We start from the raw sequence: 21,126 nt of genomic DNA on the forward strand, positions 1-21,126 counted from the left end.
CGTGTGACCACCTGAGGACGGAGCGCCAGGTTAGGGTTCGATTCAGCCGAGCACTTTAAAGACGAGATGAAACTTTATTGATCCGTGTGGAGAAAACGGGTCGATGGTAACAGGACACAACAAAGGAAAATTGAATATAAATAAGAATAGAGCAGATGAGGGATTAAACATAACACACCTGACAATTACAACACTAGAAGACATAAAAATATACAACTAACCATAACTATATGAATGAAAAGTATGAAAATATGAATTACAGCATGTATGCAGGCCAGGGTGTACAAAATAACACAAAAAAAAAATCAAGATATGCAATATAACAAATGAGAAAATATGAGAATATGAAGAACAAATATGTGACTTTACAGCTTATATACAAATCATTCATTTTCTACCACCAGGGAAACTGAAAAGAAACAGAAAAATTAGAAGCAGTTAAATCACCCGTCAGCAGCCAATCACAGACCGGCGTCGCCATCTGACCCGCCTATCACTACCACAGCTGTCAATCACACAGAGCAGAGATTCCTCCACAGCAGGAGTTCACACACACTTTACCCCGCAGTCTGGTTTCAGCTCATAATAAGCGTCCTCAGATGTTAATTTTTAGCAACGTGTGCAACAAATTCAGAGCAGTGAAATAGTTGCAAAGCAGAAGAACTGACTGCTGATCTTCATGAGATGGAACGGATTTCTCTTTTGCAAAACAAACAGCGATTCAAAAAGTGTCTCATTCAGATGGAAACAGTCAAATCAGCTCTCAGGTTCATGTGACTCAGATCTGATGTTTTCAGTTTTTCACTTCATCCGGACCCCATGCCACCTGCATGCCACTGTTCACATGCTCTATAGAGGCGGTGACATCACTAAGGCCCCATGTCCACCACAGACCTGGCTGGGAAAAAAGTGCTGGTGCTGCTTTTTCATTATTTCCTGTGGAAAAGTTACGACCCAAAACAGCTTCCTCACCTCTTTTAGCGCTGAGCGCCGTGAGGCTGGACCTGCTCTGGACCTGTTCTGGACCTGCTCTGGACCTGTTCTGGACCTGCTCTGGACCTGCTCTGGACCTGCTCTGGACCAGTTCTCAATTTCAACTTTGTCTGAAGTGCACCGCTCATCAGTGTCACTTCAGAGTTCTACCAACCAATAAGGATGAAGCAGGGGCAGGACCAAGAGCCGGCATCCTGACGTTTTGCAGCTAACGTTAATTTATTTATTTTTTTATTTATTTAAAAGGGACAATGTACAGTTCAAACATAAATGTCACCATTTGATGCACCATACCAGATTATAGCTGCAAGCTAATTCACGTCTGTAGTCCCCTGGCAGGTCAAAGCAGAGAAACAGCCCAATAACAAACAGTACAGAGTAAAAACAACATACAAAGTTATACAAGAAAGAACACATAAGACTAGGGCTGCAACCAAAGATCACCCCCACCGCCGACCAATCCGTCGATCGCCCCCCCGATCGACCGACCAGCTGCCCGGTCCACAAAATGCCAGAAAACGGCAAAGAACATCGATCAGCGCCCCCCAAAGCCCAGGACGACGCCCCCAAACGTCCCGCCCCGTCCACAACCCAAAGACACCCGGTCCACCGCCACAGAGGAGCAAAGAAACCAGAAAACACCCACACCCAAGAAGCCGGAATCAGAGGACTCCGACCCACCCCTCCCAAAAAACCACTCAAACCGATCCATCGATCACCGAACCAGCCGGCGATCAACCCAACAGCCGACAGATCAATCGATCAATAGCCGCAGCTCTACAAAGGAAACAAAATACTAAACTACACAAAAAAGTACATCACAACTGTATGCTTGTCAAAAAAAAGACCATAAGGTAGAATATTAAAGTCAGTGAGCAATCACAGCAACAACAGCAGAGAAGTCTCCTCAGCTCTCAGCAGCAGCTCAGAGGCTGCTTGGTGGACACGGCCCCTAAAGACCAGCCAATAGCAGATATCAGTAGCATGGGGGGGGGGGGGGGGTTAGTTACTCTTTAACCCTTTTAGGGGCAGTGGTGGCCTAAAGGTTAGAGAAGCAAGCTTGTGACCGGAAGGTCGTCGGTTCAATCTGGGTGGGGAAAGTGAAAAGCAGCTTGCCCCTCCCTCATCACCACTGAGCTGCCCTTGAGCAAGGCCTTAACCCCACCCGCTCCAGTGGAGCTGCTCAGTGGCAGCAGATCAGACTGTGGTTGCACTGGTCAGCTTCCAGGTGTGAATGTGATCAGGGTGTTCCTGAAAAAGAGAGCATTGCCCTCAGTGAAAGTCCCCCTGAATAAATAAAGGTGAGAAAAAAAAAAAACACACCACAGACCAGTCAGTAGCTCCATCACCAGTCCTTGAAGAGAGAGATTCAGAGATTGTATAAACCTGTCCTATTAATCACTAATCGTCCCGTCTTAGAATGAGAAAAGTTTTTACATTAGATTTTGCGTTTCTATGAAATCAGCAACCTTCCTATTATCATTTGTTAGCAATGCTAATCAATTGGATATGACAGCATAACTCTTAAAATCACTTGCAAGTCATTCCATAAACTTCCACAGCTGCAGTAACAGTAAGAATATGTAACAGAACTGTCTCAAAGCACTTGAATGCCACTTTGAAAGCAATGGTTTCACACCCCATTGACTTGCACTAGCATTGCTAACAAATGCTAACAGGAGGCTGGTGCTGATTTCTCAGAGACAAAAACTCTGATGTCAAAATGTTTTGAATGTTTTCATAGTGGACATGGTCAGTGATTAACAGGACAGACTCTGAACTCTCTGAACCTTCACTTTAAAGACAGCAGATCAGACTGCAGCAGCAGCTTTTAACCAGCAGGTGTCAGTCCAACCAGAAAAGTAGTCTCGTCCCTCTGAGTGACATTCCCAGGAATCTTCCTCAGTGACTCTGTGTGAGCGGCGGCCGTCAGATTCCAAAAGGTTACAGCAGTCTGACATCATACGCTTTGACGGGCCCGTCCCATCGGCTGCATTTATGGGCCTGAGCCCGGTTTAAAACCAAAATGTTCTAAGTAAGTTGGCTGTTTATAAGTAAACTAATTCCGAGTTGTTTGAATGAGTTATGTGCAGGATCTCACTGACCCTCTCGCAAAGGACTCAAAGCGAGTGGTGCCACAGGCAGCGAAAACCCGGCACTTACATTTCAAATCGTAACCTTTGATTGACTGGTGATAAAAACATAATTGACACAAGGAATTAACAATCAGACTTTGCGGATTACAGAGAAATTTGAATGACAGAAATCTGTTCAGAATTACCCACAGGGTCTGAATGAACAGCGACACGGAAGAGAAACTTGTGTCAGTTGGTTCAACAAACCCGAGCAGGAATGGAGGGGAAACTCCTACCCGACCCGGCCCCGATCCGGCCCCGATCTGGCCCCGACCCGGCCCCGACCCGGCACCGACCCACAGGCCGGGCCGGGCCGATCTCAGGTTCGGGCAGAGAATCAAACCTCTGGGGCAGATCACTTGTACAGCACTTTGTGGGCGTGGTCTGTATGAAACATCACGCCATTCTGATCTATAACAGCTGACGTCTTCAACATGCCGCCTCTCCTCCTCTCCTCCTCGCCTCCTCTCCTCCTCGCCTCCTCTCCTCCTCGCCTCCTCGCCTCCTCGCCTCCTCGCCGTCTGCAGACAAACTTCACAGAGAAGCTGAGAGGGAAACCAGACTGAACTGTGCTGCTGCTGCTCTCCGCCTGCTCTGCAGACCCGGACCGCGACGGCCGGGCCTCTGCGGGCCGGTCCTGTCCCGGTCCCCGTCCCGGTCCCCGTCCCCGTCCCGTCCCGTTGTCTTCAGCCTGTTGTCTTCTTGTTGTCTTATCTGCTGTGATGACCCAGTTTCCCCACAGGATCACTGAGGCTTATCTGATCTGCAGGACTGACAGCGGCCGCCGGAGGGAAAAGTTTGCTGACCTCGTCCAGTTAGTGAAAACTTCACAGGAGCTCAGCCAAGAGGGCGGGTGAAGGGAGGCAGTGGTATTATGGGATGGCAGAGAGAGGAGGGGGGGGGGGGGGGGGGGGCTTACAGTAAACAGACAGGACAGAGCCATCATTAGCCGTTTTTTTCCATGGATTCAGTGTGACCCTGCGGACTGAAGGTTCCAGCTCTCCATGTACGGCAGAGTTTCCCCTCCAGTGATCTCCAGCTGCTCTTACAGCTGATCTGCAGCCAGATTTAAGACTTTTAAAGACATTTTTCACGCTCCCTGGAACAGAATTTAAGACCAATTTCAAATCTAAAAAGCAGCCTGGTTCTGACTGAACAGCTGATGAAAGCTGTGCAACTATAAATGGGCAGAATGAGAAAAAGGAAAGCATCAAATTAACAGTTAAGAGACATTAAGTCCAGCTGTGTTTAATGCAGATTGTACTGCTGACCCTGGTCTGGATCCATCTGGAGGAGACACAGCACAAAGAAACCTGATGTTACCTGAGGAAAAAATAACTGGATTTAACACATTTAGGCCTAACTTTTTATTTAGACTTCAGTCAGTCAGCTGGGTGGATCTCCATCATGGTTCATGAAGATCCAGCAGTCTGCAGGTTTTCAGAGTGTTAACCAGTGAAATGAGTGAAACCCTGCAGCTCTGATCCAGAGAGATCTACAGATATCAACAGAGATCTACAGTGGTCTACAGTGATCTACTACAGTGATCTACAGTGATCCACAGTGGTCTATAGTGATCTACTACAGTGGTCTACAGTGATCCACAGTGATCTACAGTGATCCACTTTGGTCCACAGTGATCCACAGTGATTGAGCAGGTCGGTGTGCGGTGCCTTGCTTCAGCACACGGCTGTGGGTGAAGTCACTCTGTGTTTTGGGGGATCGAACCTGTGACTGTGACCACCGTCCCGTCATGTGACTCTCAGCCCGGAGCGCCATGAGAGACACAGCAGCTTCATTCAGGTCAGTGTTCAGGCTGAGCCATGTGAGAGGCTGCCACAGGCTCAACACACACACACACACACACACACACACCACATCCTGACATGCACTGTGACACACCCTCCAACACACACACACACACCGAGACGCACCAACACACACACCAACACCCACACCAACAGGCTTCCTGCTCTACTTATCCTGCATCCTGTTAGCACTGCAGGCCCTTCACTCTTTAATGTACAGCTGACTGTTACACACAACTGGAGTCATCTTTGTACCTAAAATAGCCCTAAAAGAAGGATTTTTTCCCTAAACAATTCTTCTTGGGAATGAGGCTCCAGTGTGGTTCAGTAAGCTTCTATTAAACAGACTTCTGAAGCAGCTACATGAGTCTACAGCAGAAACAGCTTCTTGTAACAGACTGGGACCAGTGGATCATCTGTTGGTGTTTGGTGTGTTGTGTTCCCACCTGCTGCATCACACCTCACTGGGTTTCTGACTAAAGTATAACAGTAACACAGCGGTGAATACAACTCTTACTCTTCCCCTGCTCATGGAACAGGTCAAACTGGCCGGTGGATTCTTGCCAGACTTCCTCGTCCGTCTGGTCAAATCATCGCCTTCCATCTCTGTAAGAGCTGACTGTGTTATTATGTCAGCAGGGAGATAAACAGAGGAGAGGAATCTGGTTTGGGGTTAACTGAGGTGATGCAGTCCTGATGAAGCGGTCTACAGCGGGGGGGTTTCCTCACAGTCCAGACCGCAGCATGGCTCCAGTGTTGGGGATTGTTTAGTTCTCATGCAGATTTCAACACCGGTCTGGTCTGACAGCATTCACAGCAGGCATGCACACAATCCCAGAACTGCTGATGAACTGGCTTGGTGACTCAATGTACAGAAATCCACATTCAAATATATTCCAATACTGCAAATCAGCTCAAACTGACAACTGGTGACATTTCCAATAGCTGTCATGCTGACACAGCACTGACAGAAAAACAGCCAGCAAACAAGAGGTTTCATCAGCAAGCCAGCCAGCCAGCAAGCTAGCTAACCTCACTACAGCAGTGTAGCTAGCAGCTAGCTGAGGAGAGCTAACCTGCCTGAACACTGAGCCTGACAGGCTGGAAGATTAGCTGCTAGCTGTCATCATGCTTAGCTTCCCTCCTGCCCGGGAAGCACAGCAACACAATAATGAAGAATTAGCTGCAAATGCCCCGAGACTGTACCTGACAGCCCGGTGCCTGCCATCCTCTCGTATGGAGACACACATCAAACCAAACTCCATTCAGAAATCTGTCAGTTTAATGCGGCCGTGCTTATCGGAGAGATATATAACCGCCAACATAAGTGACGAGGACTTTTCTGCATCGTTAGAATCCACTATTCAATTCGGCATACATCCAACACACCGAGCGCCATCTATTACAATAAAGTAAGAGTTTTAGACGTGGTTCGCCTGTTATTCACAGTCTTCTTCCAACAAAATACACGGCGGTGAGCGGCAGCGAGCAGTGACCAATTCAAGTTGAGATTTAACTGAATGGTGGTTGGCGGGTTATATGGATGCCGAATTGAAAATTAGCGACTAATGTTTCGGAAACTGTACTGAGTCATAGTTTATGAGATATATGTCGTTACCAGAAAGCAATGACACCTTAAACTGACAGATTTTTGAATGTACTTTTGCGTGACCTTCCCTCTATGAGAAAACACAGCCTGCTGTCTGATGTTACATACTACTGGCAGCAATGTAAGCATATTATGTTCCATAGACAGATTTGCTATCCTATCTGAAATTATATAATGGGAATTAGCTGCATTCTATAACCACATAACAGATAGCGACTGGCTGCAAACTGCCAGCTTTTAACTCAGAGTGTTTTCACCATGTTCGCGTTTCACAAATATTACAATAGCAGAACAATGAAGAATTAGCTGGAAGTGGCTAGCTGCTAGCTAGCACGCTAATAACAGAGAAATACACAAGCAGCGGCTGATCGGGACAGCTGGACGGCTTAACACAGCGCCTCAGCCAGCTAACGTACACGTTAAGATCACAGTAAACCGCGGGTAACCGGGATAAATCGGTGTCCTTCCACACAACACACACACTCATCATCACCGAGGATGCCCTGACTTCTCCTCAGCAGAATGAGCCGCTCGGTGATGATATGATGATGATGATGATGATGATGATCGCAGCGGGATGCGAGAGAAGATGCGATTATTTGGCTGAGCGCTGCCTGCAGTGTCATTTCATCACGTTATCATCTGCGGAACGCACGCGCACAGCGATCATCCTCTCCGGTTTCACGACATGTCGCCGTGCTCCGTCGCGCCGTTAACATCATACACTCCATATGTGTGTAATTACCTTCTTTAAAGATGCTGTTTTTGTGATTCCGCTGCTTCAACCTGCTCTCCTCCGCCGCCATCTTGACCTGCTCATAGCAGATTGACCTGACGTCACAGAGCCCAGAGCGGTGGCGTCCGCGGGGTCCTAAACACCACCGGATATCAGCACACAGCCAATCACAGCTGACTGACTGTTTATTAGCAGGCTGATGATGATGATGATGATGATGATGATGATGATATTATTATTATTACTTTATTAATGGTAGTATTAGGCTAACTGAAAACTAGTATCCTCATGTTATATAATCATAATAATAATAATAATATTTTTTTTTCCATTGTGGGATATCTCCTGGATCATTATTTGTGGGAGGTTTATGTTTATGTTTGGATGATGTTTATGTTTTTGTTTATGGTTATATTTATGTTTGTAGGATATCTATGTATTGTGCTGTTAGATGATGGAGGGTTAACATGCCGGAATGTTTGGTTTGTTGTCAGTTAATGTGTCTGAATAATTCCATGAGGGATGGGTCATGTAAATGACCAGACACGGAAATAAAATATTAATTCATTCATATTCATTCAATAATAATAATAACCTTTATTTGTATAGCACCTTTCATACACAGCATGCAGCTCAAAGTGCTTTACATCAATAGAAGGCAGATAAAAGACAGATAAAAAGATAAAATTCATATAAAAGAACAAGCAAAATGCATTGCATTAAAAGAATCAAATCAAGTAAAATAGAAAGATATTTTTACCCCTAAAGGAAACACAGAATCAAGCAGCTTTACTTCTTGGTATTGAGTCACTCTCACACTGTGACCCTGTCAGCCAGGATACCATGAAGTGTCTTACCTCTCCAAAGATAATCACAACTTAAAAAAACTTTTGTCGGCCTCACCGGACAGAAATATGTATAGCGCTATAACTTTTCGGAGAGTGAACTCCCTCAACTCTTCCTTTCAAAAGGAAATCAATACATTGCATTAAAAGAATCAAATCAAGTACAATAGAAAGATATTTTTTACCCCCTAAAGGAAACACTGAATCAATAACAATAATAATAATAATAATTATTCTCTCTAAATTTTGAAGTCGAACCACTTCAACCCGCCTTCTTTCAGCGGGACACTGGGCAGCTCTGAGGAGGTGCTGCCTGGCTCAAGGGCAGAAGAGCGCTCCACATCCAGGAAGTGAACCGAAGTGAACTGGACCAGCTGTCTCCTGAAGCTCGGCTGGGACTCAGAGTTCAGAGGAAAACCGGATCTAATCCGCTCCACATGTCAGACTGAGACACAGAGAGACTTGTTTCTGAATCCTTGTGACTTTTCCGTTGAAAATGGATTGAGATCAGCTGATTTGCTCCTGTCTCACTGCAAAGAGCCTGTCTGTCTCTCTGCTGTCTGTCTCTCTGCTGTCTGTCTCTGAGCCTGTCTGTCTCTCTGCTGTCTGTCTCTGAGCCTGTCTGTCTCTCTGCTGTCTGTCTCTCTGCTGTCTGTCTCTGAGCCTGTCTGTCTCTCTGCTGTCTGTCTCTCTGCTGTCTGTCTCTGAGCCTGTCTGTCTCTCTGCTGTCTGTCTCTGAGCCTGTCTGTCTCTCTGACAGACAGACAGAGGGTTGCAGGTTTGATTCCCGGTCCACAGTCAGCTGGACTGAGGCTGATCCCTTGTTTCTGTCCGAATACAAAACTTTCTCTTCATGTTCAGTGAGACTGTCTCTGTCTGATTCTCCCTGAACTGTCACTTCAGCAGCGGAGGATAAAGTCCACAAATCCTTTACTGAAGTAAAAGTATCAACACCATGATGGAAAAATGCTTCATTAAAAGTAAAAGTCCTGCATTCAAAAGTTTACTTCGGTAAAAGTCTAGAAGTATTAGCATCAAAATGTACTTAAAGCAACAAAAGTAAAAGTACTCATTATGCAGAATGGCCCATTTCAGAATAATACAGTATATATTATATTATTGAATTATAATTATTGATGCATTAATGTGTAAGCATCACTTTAATGTTGCAGCTGGAAAAGGTGGGGCTGATTTCCACTACTTTATATACTGCTGGGTAGCTTACAGTAATCTATAATAATACATCACAATTTATTAGTTGATTATATTTTGTATTCATAATCTGAATCTGCAAGTAACTAGTAACTTAAGTTATCAAATAAATGTAGTGGAGTAAAAAGTACAATATTTCCCTCTGAAATGTAGTGGAGTAGAAGTATAAAGTAGCATAAAATGGTAATACTCAAGTAAAGTACAAGTACCTCAAAATTTTACTTAATAGTACAGTATTCGAGTAAATGTACTTAGTTACTTTCCACCTCTGGTATTAGCAGTAAAATCTGAAGTATGAAAAGTAAAAGTTCTCATTGTTTCAGAGAATTAAATTATTGAAGCATGAACCTGTCAGAAGTATTTTAATGTTGTCGTCTAACTGCTCCAGATCCTGTCTAACAATGCAACATGTTTTATGAGCTGATCGTATGTTTTGTATGTAAAACCTTATTCTGCAGAGTAACTAGTGACTCAGCTGAGATCTGGTATTTTACCACTTACAGTTGAAACTGGACGGTTTGTCAGTCTGAAAGAAGAAAAGCGGATTTGTTCAATGTGTTTGACTGATATAGAAAATGAGTTTCACTTTGTTTTCTATTGCCCTTTTTACTGGGAACTGCGCAATACTTTGTTTAGTCAGATAAAAACAGATATTGATTTTGTAAATATGGATGATGCACAAAGATTGAGTTGGCTGTTCACTTATGAAACATTTAGATTAGCTCGTTACCTGGAGAAAGCCTGGGAGAGGAGAAGAAAAGCTCTTTATCAAGATAAACTGGAAGTTTGTAGCAGTTCTTTTCAGTGTATTGTTCATTTGAAACCTATCATTTCAAATATGTTATTTGAAAGAATATAGTAGTACTTTATAATGTGGTAATTTATTTATTTTTTGCTCTTATGCATCACTGGAAGATGTATGTTTTGTTAAATCCTGTAACCCTTTTGTTGTCCTGTAACCCTAACTAAACTAACTAACTAACTAACTAACTAACTAACTAAACTAACTAACTAATTAACTAAATTAACTAACTAACTAACTAACTAACTAACTAACTAACTCAATTAACTAACTAACTAACTAACTAACTAGTAACTCCAGCCGGCAGAATGGAAATACTCAGTAAAGATCCAGAACCTCAGAACTGGACTGAAGGACAGAACTGGAGGAACTGGACTGAGGTTCTTTCCTCCTCTGTAGTTCAGAATGGAGTTCGGTTCGGTTCAGACTGATATCTGATGTGGATCTCTGCTAAAATGAACAGAAGCATCAGATGTGAGGGACCTGAGCAGTAAGTCCTGCAGTGTGAACGGAGCCTCAGCTGTCTGTAGGTATGAATGGATGTGGAGAGATGCATGCTGGGATAGACTCCAGAATAGGAATAATGAAATGAAGCACAGGTGGGACTCGAGTCACTGTGACTTGGACCCGAGTCACAGTTTTAACTGCTTGAGTTTTGACTTGATGCATGAAGAGGAGACTTGAGACTTGACTTGGGTTCTGGTGACATGAAAAAGTTTCTAAAGATCTGTTGTGTTTGATTGTATTTGTGATAACTTTAAGACAAAACTGTGTAATATCTTGACATTTTGTGAAAGAAAATGTATTCTCTTACAATGAATTACAGATAGGAAACTCTGTATAGCTGGCTGGCAGTTAGACTTGACTTGAGACTGGACTTGACTTGGGTTCTGGTGACTTGGGACTTGACTCTGGCTTGTACTCTGATGACTTGAAAAGGTTTCTAAAGTCTTGACTTGAGATCTTGTGTTTGTGTAAATGACTTAGATTGAAAGTGATGAGAAATAAATTGATACTGGACTCTTGATTTGTTCTGACTTGACTTGTTGTTCTACATTTAGACTTGGGACTTGACATTAATGACATGGACTTGACTTGTTCTACATTTAGACTTGGGACTTGACATTAATGACATGGACTTGACTTGGACTTGACATTTAGACTTGAGACTGACTTGGGACTGGAGCGAAGTTGACTTGGTCTCTCCTCTGTTTGTCTGGTGAAACAAACTGAGCTGCAGCCAGATGTGAGCTGGAGGTCTGACAGGAGCAGCAGATGTTTTGCTGCAGCCTCGGTCTCTGCAGAGGATTCATCTCTGGAATCATTTAGTCTCTGAATTATTGATGAAATCAGTAAAACGTCAGTCTGATGAGAAGCATGTGCAGATGATATTCCTGCCTGGCTGCTGTGGCTCTGCACAGTACTCACCGTCTGGAAGCTGAGTGAACAGTAGATTTTCTAGCAGGAACCTGTTTTTTTCCCGTCTTTCCCATGTAACCTGAACGCAGCACCGGGCCTCAGGAGAAGATCCAGTAAGATGAAACCAGACTGAGGAAGACCAAGACTCAAAATCTCTCTCTGTCTTTCTATCTGTCTCTCTCTCTCTCTCTCTCTCTGTCTCCCTCTGTCTCTCTCTCTCTATCTCTTTCTCTCTCTCCGTCTGTCTCTCTGTCTCTCTCTCTATCTGTCTCCCTCTGTCTCTGTCTCTCTCTCTGTCTCTCTCTCTATTTGTCTCCCTCTGTCTCTGTCTCTCTCTATCTGTCTCTCTCTCTGTCTGTCTCTATCTCTCTGTCTCCCTCTGTCTCTCTCTCTCTATCTCTTTCTCTCTCTCCGTCTGTCTCTCTCTCTATCTGTCTCCCTCTGTCTCTGTCTCTCTCTATCTGTCTCTCTCTCTCTCTCTGTCTGTCTCTATCTCTCTCTTTCTATCTGTCTCCCTCTGTCTCTCTATCTCTCTCTCTGTCTCTCTCTCTCTGTCTCTCTATCTCTCTCTGTCTCTCTCCATCTGTCTCCCTCTGTCTCTGTATCTCTCTGTCTGTCTCTCTTTCTTTATCTGTCTCTGTCTCTCTCTCTCCCTTGCCATTCTGTATTTGATTCTGATCTGATCTTTTTCTCCTTCCTTTTTCTCCACTGAAAATGCATCTACATTCACACTTCAGTCAGTGACTCTTTTATCCACACACACACACACACACACACACACACACACACACACACACACACAGGGACTGGAGGACTGGTTGATCCGGACTAAACCAGACAAAACTCAGTCTCTGTCCCTCAGGCAGACTTTTGACTCGGTTCAGATCCAGCCAGGTCACATGACCAGCTGATGCCGCTCGGGTGCCAGTTTGCCCCGCCCCCTTTTCCAGTCCGTTAAAGTGTGAGTGGCGGTTTGGCTCTGAGCCTCAGAACCTGGAGGTCTGGAAGCAAATGGAGAGCCGGGCTGAGCGTCTCTCTTATTTGTTTTGGAAAGGAGAGAGCGGTTTGATCCAGCAGAGAAACCCCCAGGCTGGAAATCAAATCTAGTTCTTACAAAGTCTTTATGTTATTATAGTATTATACTTATCGACTGAACATTTCTGATATGAAGGATGTTCTTAATTAATGTTAAAGCACTTTGTTGTTTTCATGTCACTCTGACTGCTGCTCATCCTGTTAGTGAGGAACGTTCAGTCAGTTTCCTGTCAGTCACTAAAAGTTTGAAAGTCCACATTCTGTCCAGAGTTTTATTTAGTGTCTTTCTGTCCATTCAAAGCTGTGTGTGTGTGTGTGTGTGTGTGTGTGTGTGTGTGTGTGTGTGGTGTCATGAACCAAAAACACTCTCAATCCATTTCTCCACGTTCATTTTCCAGCATCTCTCTGAGCCTTACCAAGAACAGGCCGTTTCTGACGCCGTGTCTTTAAGGCTCATTAATATTAACGACCCCTCCGTTCCTATTGGCTAACCGTTTCCAGGGTGAAACGTGAGACTCCGCGGCCCGGCGGCTACAGGTAGGGAAAACTCTCCGGTAATAAACAACGACAACCGCTCAACCGCTTTGAAAAAAACACTTTGTTAGTCTATTATTTCTTACAAAAATGCTAATGAGCGAACCTTTGTGACGTCACAAAGTTACTGAAGTCCAAACGGCTCGTTTAGAGGCTCGCTGCACTAATATGGATTGTGTGGATTTAGTTTTGATACTTTCACCATGTTTAGATAGACCATCCAACTCCTTTATCACCACAGAGGAAGAGGAGTCCTGCTTTACACCATGTGGAGCTTTAAGAGCTTAAATTGTAAACAAATAACAAGCAACTGTCAAATGTTTTATTGAGCGGACAGCGGGCGTTCAGGACGTTCCTTTACAGACAGACAGGAAGTACGAATACACCGCTACTGATCCACTTCCTGCTGAGCCTCCTGACCCTCAGGACCGAGTCCAGATATTTCCTGACCGGACTCGTTTCCCCTCGGCTCAGCTCGGCTCGGCTCGGCTCAGACCACCAGCCGGCTGTCAGATGAGTTCCAGCTTCATGGAGTCAGAACTAGAGGTCTTCACGGGTCTACCCGGACCCTAGGACTCCTTTTATTAGGCACCATATGTTGTATCCGACATGATGAACGTTTTTAGCAGTAGAACGGCATTTTTAGTAGCAATTTTAATTACCGGGTTTGTCGGGTCCATAAAATAGACCCGATGATTGACCCGAGACCCGGGTCTCTGGTCTCGGGTCAATCGTCGGTCTCTCTCCTCTTGGACATGCACCGGGTCGGGTCTGCAATATCTCGGTCAAAAACAGGTCGGTATATATATATTTTTTTTAATTATCGGGTCCAATCGGATCTCAGAACGCATTCCCCGGGTCCATTAGGGTTCGGGTCTGTCATTTTGGACCCATGAAGACCTCTAGTCAGAAGCTGAAGCTGCTGTCAGCGTCCACAGAGCGAAGCGTTCTGGACCAGACGAACCTGCGGAGGGATCCGGTCCTGGTTCATGACGCCACAGACAGGAAGTGACTCTGGTAACTGACAACAAATGATGTCTGTTTACATTTCTGATGTTGGTCTGGTTCTGGTCTGAACTGTTTCAGAACAGCTCCACGCTTCTTTCACACAGAAGTAACAGAGACTCCAGACTGTTTCCAGACCTGGAGCCGGTCTGACAGAGTCTTTTGTTTATTTTTACAAAGGAAATGTCATTTTCATGTTGAAACGACGTTGAAAACCCTGGAAACACAACAAAGCCAAAAGGAAGGTGGAGTCTGTCGTCCATCACAGCCTGCATCAGGACCTAAACATCTCTCTGATATCAGTTCAGGTTCTAAAGCTGTTTTAATGTGAATATTTAACGTGTGATAATATGATATGGTGATAATTAGAGTTTGACTGAGCTCAGGTTGAATTTCCTCCTGAAGTGCTGAAGGCCTGAAGGCTTTTCTAAAGCGGTGAACAGGTGTGTCAGTTATCTGAAGTCTAATCCTGGAACCAAACACAAATCACATGTAAAATCATCGCTTTGCTTTTCATGGTGACGCAGCAGCTTTTACCTGCTGCTGCACACACACACACACACACACACACACACACACACACACACACACCACAACACACCAGACTCTTACAGACTGAACACAACTGATCTTACACACAGTAATCTCTTCTATTGCAGTTAGGCACAAACCTCCAGGAGGAAGCAGCGTTTCCCAACCGCTTAGCTCTGTTAGCATCGTTAGCATCGTTAGCATCATTAGCATCATTAGCATCATTAGCACAGTCAGTGTTTGGCCTCTTGGCTGCTCATATGAAGCCGGTCGGTGGCTGAGAAGAAACAGCTGAGGAGTTTCAGTCAGAACAGTAAAGATCCTTTATGCAACATGACCTGCTGACTCTCCTCCTATAAACATGATTTCCTCCTGACAGCGTTAGCATCATGTGAAAAGCTTCAGGACTCACACACACTTCAGCCATTTCACACATTGAGTTTGTGCTTTTACTGCAGTCACATCTAGAAGGAGAACTATAAAGACTTTAGCTTTAAACTGCAGTCACACTGCAGTGATATCTGACATTAGGGCTGGGCGATAATTCAATATCATCGTTTATCGTCTTTCAGTGGAATCATATCGTGATGATATGAAGATATTTTAATATCGTGACACATTCCTGCTGTCTGAATTGATGATGACAAGCAAATTTTACTTAAAAACTCTGATAAAATGAGGTATGGTAGGAATATTATTTGAATATTTCTGTTTTGTTTGACATCACACCTAACATTACCATTCGGTCCAATGAGATGAACATTAATTTGATTATTTAACGTGATTTTGCAACATGAACCATATCGTGATATATATTGATATCGAGAAAAATCCTTATGATTATCATGATATTGATTTCAGGTTGATATCAGGTTCTCACTGAGCTGCAGAAAGCTCCGCCCCCTTCTTTCTTACAACTTTAATCTGATTGGTTGAAAAGTTTTGTCTTTTTGTTCCTGCATCAAAAACCCAGAATGATTTGAATCTTTTTACAGTTCCAGTTTCTTCAGAGTTACTGATTTGATTTTGCTTGAAAATGGTTTTAATCCATTTATTTGATGTAAAGCACTTTGAGTTGCATTATTATTATCATTATTATCATTATTATTATTATTATTATTATTATTATTATTATTATTAAATGCACCGATGACTGACCAGGTTCACCTGCAGTCAGATATCAGGTTTATTCAGGTTAATTAGCACATGACACAGTGCAGCAGTCTCATCTCTGTCGCTCAACACGCAGCTCTGATAGGTCACTACCGATGTCAATCAATCAGCTGACAGTGACAGTTCTCCTTCCAGATGTGAACGAGCCTCCAGATGCAGGATGTGGAGACACCGGCCCGACCTGGAGGATACTGGTGCGTTCAGGTGCCGCTGGGAAAGTCTGACCCCGTGACTTGTTACACAGCGTTGCTTTCATGTTATTATTTTGTCTGAAATTCAAACCCAGAAGACAAACGATAAACAAACATGGCCGTCCTGCAGCTGAACAAGATAATTAGACGAACTTCATTCGAACACGTTAGGCTGGTCTGGATAACGAAGAACTTGAAATAACGGAGTGTGTGTTTGTCATTTCTTACTGTTGACTGACAAAACTTTATTTTTCGCCTTGTTGGGAAGGTCAAAGGTCAGAACTCAGGAACACAGGTCATACATTTTCTTTTCTGACTTCATCATCCGACTTTAGAGAGCGTTCATGTGAAATCTCCAACTAGAAAATTTCTGATAAGTACGACGGCACCTGAACGCACCGCATCCTGCAGCTGCAGAGCCGCTGACATCATTCAGGAATAAAAAAAAAAAAAAAAAGTATTTTACAGCGAGAATAAACCTCCGGACCGAAGGAAGCCGGATCCTCAAGTCTTCAGTCCTCGAATCGAATCGTCCTCCCACTGTGACATCACTTCCTGCTCCGCACAGTTCAGGTAAACGAGAAAAAGACGAGAAAAATCCATTCAAACACTTCAGAGACGAAACCCACCTGTCTCTGTCTCTCTCTCTGTCTGTCTCTCTCTCTCTCTCTCTCTCTCTCTCTCTGTCTCTCTCTCTCTCTTTCTGTCTCTCTGTCTGTCTCTCTCTCTGTCTGTCTCTCTCTCTCTTTCTCTGTCTCTCTCTCTGTCTCTCTCTCTCTCTCTCTGTTTGTCTCTCTCTCTCTCTGTCTCTCTCTCTGTCTGTCTCTCTCTCTCTCTCTCTCTCTGTCTCTCTCTCTGTCTGTCTCTCTCTCTCTCTCTCTGTCTGTCTCTCTCTCTCTCTGTCTCTCTCTCTGTCTGTCTCTCTCTCTCTCTCTCTCTCTGTCTCTCTCTCTCTCTTTCTGTCTCTCTGTCTGTCTCTCTCTCTGTCTGTCTCTCTCTCTCTTTCTCTGTCTGTCTGTCTCTCTGTCTGTCTCTCTGTCCTCTTCTTCTTCCTGATTGGTCTGTGAGGAGCAGGCGTGTGGCGGCCATCTTGTTTGTTCTTTACAGATGTGAAGAGGTGGAGAAACAAAGCTTCAGGGTGTAGGGGTTAGCGCCATCTGGAGGACCGGAGGAGAAGGACAAGACTGAGTTACTGTGTACCATGTAGTATTACTGCAGTACTGCATCAGTGTTGCAGTACTCACTGGGGATTCTGATCTGGTGATGGTTCAGGACGGTCAGGACCTCCACAGCCTCTGTCTTACTGTCAAACTCCAGCAGACCGGACATCGTCTTGGAGCTGGCTGCAGGGAGGAAGAGAAGAAGAAGAAGAGGAAGAAGAAACAGAGAGGTGTCAGTGCTCCCTGCTCCTCTCAGCCCGTTTGGAGGTGAAGAAGAAGAAGAGATTTCATATCTGTGAGTTTGTGTTTGTTCGTCTTACGTTTGGCATCAAAGACTTTGAACTTGATGAATCCAGGAAGCTCGTTCTCTGTACAGAGCTGCAGAAGAAGAAGAGGAGAGAGCAGTCAGATGGTTTTTCTCTTCTTTTTTTTTGTTCTTTGTTTCTTGTTTTACTGATCAATTAACCTGAACTGAAGTAAAGACATTTAATGAACTAATCTAAACTAGTCTAAACTAAACTAGTGAACTACAGTAAACTAATGAAGTAAAGTAAAACTTAACTAAACTACAGTAAATTAATAAAGTGAACTGAACTTAAGTAAACTAACCTAAACTTAACTAAACTAAATTAATGAACTAAAGTAAACTGGACTAATGAACTAGTATACCTGGGGCCGTATCCACAAAGCCCCTAGTAGTATTGGTAGTAGTATTGGTAGTACTAGCAGCAGTATCAATAAATAATAAAATATGCACACGAATAATAAAATATGCAGACGACACAACCATTGTAGGCCTCATCTAAACTAAACTTAACTAAACAAAATTAATGAACTAAAGTAAACTGAACTAATGAACTAGTAAACATAATATAGGACAAAGCTTCCTAGTACTAAGACTTGGTCCTAGTGGTGAAATTCTAAGAAAACTCTGAGAGTGATGGTAGGTTGTGTCGCAATATGAGTCTGTGGAGGAGCTGTGATTGATTGTTGGCTGCATAAGCCTAAATTATCACCGCTGCACTGTTTGCCTGTTGCTAAATATCTTAACATGGTGATAACTTTCATAATAATAATAGCATGAATGCGTCTTTTCTGCGTCTTTCAGACATTTCCTCCTCTCCTTAAGAAACTCCTCAGCTCCTAAAAGTCCTCCTCTCTGCTCTGAACAGTTTTCCACCTGAGCAGCTCTCTGAAGGGCTAAGATGCTTTGTGAATAGCTTTTATCTTTACTAGGATTTAGTCTTACTTTTAAGGGGAAATTCTTAGAAAACGTCACCACTCTCAGAGTTTTCTTAGAATTTCACCGCTAGGACCAGCTCTTAGTACTAGGAAGCTTTGTGGATATGACCCCTGATGTTCTGTTCTGTACTGAAGCTTCAGTCCACTAGATGGAGCTGTTTCATGTGATCTGAACCCTGCTCCTCCTCCATGTCTGTTCACCTGGTTCCTCTAACACAGTGATTCTCAACCTTTTTCATATCAAGGACCCTAATTTAGTCCACATTAGAACCACGGACCCCCATTTGATGAGATTTTGTCTCTCAGACCCAAATCTGAGAATATTTGTATTGTTAGATATGATAACAATTCATCAATTTGTTGAGGACCCCCTGGAACCCCCTCAAGGACCCCTGGTGGTCCCCGGACCCCACGTTGAGAACCACCGCTCTAACACCGAGACCTCAGACCGCCGCAGGACGGAGGAACCAGGTGAAGAACACCAGCTGTCCAACTCCGCCTCCCTACAACAGCTTTATGTTTTTATCGTTGGATGTTGGAGAGCAGATGGTGGATGCTTGTTTTGCGCTCCTGACCCGGTGCAGCTGCTGGTGGCTCAGGGTGGGCGGGGCGTTGTAGAAGTGCAGCACGGCGGCGGGCGGCTGGATGATGTTCCTGCTGCTCTGCTGGCTGCTGAAGCGGTTGTTCCTGCTCAGACTGAAGTCCTGGTAGCTGCTGCTGCCGTCCAGCAGCTCAAACACCTGAGAGGGGATGACCGCCTGCTGCTTGGACACACTGAGGGGGGGGGGGCATAAACAGATAGAGGAGGGGGGGGGGGGTCCCATAAACAGGTAGAGGAGGGGGAGCGGGGGGGGGGGGGGGGACAGACAGAGGAAGAAAGAGGAAGGTCAGCTGAGGATTCATCTTCAGTTTGTAACATTGGTAGTAGTGTTGGTAGTATTGGTTGTCTAAATTGACTTTAATGACCATACTGGTTGGCACAGCCCCTCGTTTAAATATTCTGTAGTTCATTGGACAGTCATGGTGACAGGCACATCAGACAGCCAATCAGTTCACTTAGAATTGATAACCCATATAAACTCGCTAATTGTGATAGTTGAGTTGTTCTGGAGAGTTGCACAAACGTGTTTGGGACTAAGAGTGTGGCTGTATCAGATTTATGTGCATCTATTAATCTGTAAATACATCTAATTTGTTTATGTTAATTTAGAAGTGGATTTATTGGTGGTAGATGTACTGGTAGTAGTATTGGTAGTAGAACTAGCAGCAGTATCAGTACTGGTAGCAGTATTGGTAGTAGTACTGGTAGTAGTACTGGTAGTAGTATTGTAGCAGTATTGGTAGTAGTACTGGTAGTAGTATTGGTAGTAGTACTGGTAGTAGTATTGTAGCAGTATTGGTAGTAGTACTGGTAGTAGTATTGTAGCAGTATTGGTAGTAGTATTGGTAGTAGTACTGGTAGTAGTATTGTAGCAGTATTGGTAGTAGTATTGGTAGTAGTATTGTAGTAGTATTGGTAGTAGTATTGGTAGTAGTATTGTAGTAGTATTGTAGTAGTATTGGTAGTAGTATTGTAGTAGTATTGGTAGTAGTATTGTAGCAGTATTGGTAGTAGTATTGGTAGTAGTATTGTAGTAGTATTGGTAGTAGTATTGGTATCAGTACAGGTGTCAGGAGTCTCACCAGACACTGAGCCTCTTGCTGAACAGCTTGATGCTGTGCAGGTACTAGCAGCAGTATCAGTACTGGTAGTAGTACTGGTAGTAGTATTGGTAGTAGTATTGTAGTAGTATTGGTAGTAGTATTGGTAGTAGTATTGTAGTAGTACTGGTAGTAGTACTGGTAGTAGTATTGTAGCAGTATTGGTAGTAGTATTGGTAGTAGTATTGGTAGTAGTATTGTAGTAGTATTGGTAGTAGTATTGTAGTAGTATTGTAGTAGTATTGGTAGTAGTATTGGTACTAGTATTGTAGTAGTATTGGTAGTAGTATTGGTAGTAGTATTGTAGCAGTATTGGTAGTAGTATTGGTAGTAGTATTGTAGTAGTATTGGTAGTAGTATTGGTACTAGTATTGTAGTAGTATTGGTAGTAGTATTGGTACTAGTATTGTAGTAGTATTGGTAGTAGTATTGGTAGTAGTATTGTAGCAGTATTGGTAGTAGTATTGGTAGTAGTATTGGTAGTAGTATTGTAGTAGTATTGGTAGTAGTATTGGTAGTAGTATTGTAGTAGTATTGGTAGTAGTATTGTAGTAGTATTGTAGTAGTATTGGTAGTAGTATTGGTACTAGTATTGTAGTAGTATTGGTAGTAGTATTGGTAGTAGTATTGTAGCAGTATTGGTAGTAGTATTGGTACTAGTATTGTAGTAGTATTGGTAGTAGTATTGGTAGTAGTATTGTAGCAGTATTGGTAGTAGTATTGGTAGTAGTATTGTAGCAGTATTGGTAGTAGTATTGGTAGTAGTATTGTAGTAGTATTGGTAGTAGTATTGTAGCAGTATTGGTAGTAGTATTGGTAGTAGTATTGTAGTAGTATTGGTAGTAGTATTGGTATCAGTACAGGTGTCAGGAGTCTCACCAGACACTGAGCCTCTTGCTGAACAGCTTGATGCTGTGCAGGTACTAGCAGCAGTATCAGTACTGGTAGTAGTACTGGTAGTAGTATTGTAGTAGTATTGGTAGTAGTATTGTAGT

At 43.6% G+C, this 21,126-nt stretch overlaps 1 protein-coding gene across 1 annotated transcript in view; it reads right to left on the bottom strand.

Annotated features, from left to right (window-relative positions):
* Window positions 1–13,358: 13,358 nt before the first annotated feature.
* Window positions 13,359–21,126, bottom strand: part of LOC139640067 (heterogeneous nuclear ribonucleoprotein L-like) — a gene marked incomplete at its 5' end in the record, with an annotated part of 10,377 nt that continues 2,609 nt past the window's right edge. Inside the window, 4 exons of the mRNA XM_071514229.1 lie at window positions 13,359–17,185; window positions 17,273–17,371; window positions 17,509–17,566; window positions 19,006–19,204. Coding sequence (XP_071370330.1) covers window positions 17,130–17,185; window positions 17,273–17,371; window positions 17,509–17,566; window positions 19,006–19,204 — 412 coding nt within the window. The remainder of the gene's footprint in view (window positions 17,186–17,272; window positions 17,372–17,508; window positions 17,567–19,005; window positions 19,205–21,126) is intronic.

This window comes from Centroberyx affinis, unplaced genomic scaffold, assembly GCF_046629955.1.
Source record: "Centroberyx affinis isolate AG114_WGS23_722 - 3 ecotype Tasmania unplaced genomic scaffold, CSIRO-AGI_Caff_v1 ptg008273l_1, whole genome shotgun sequence".
Classification (NCBI taxonomy): domain Eukaryota; kingdom Metazoa; phylum Chordata; class Actinopteri; order Beryciformes; family Berycidae; genus Centroberyx; species Centroberyx affinis.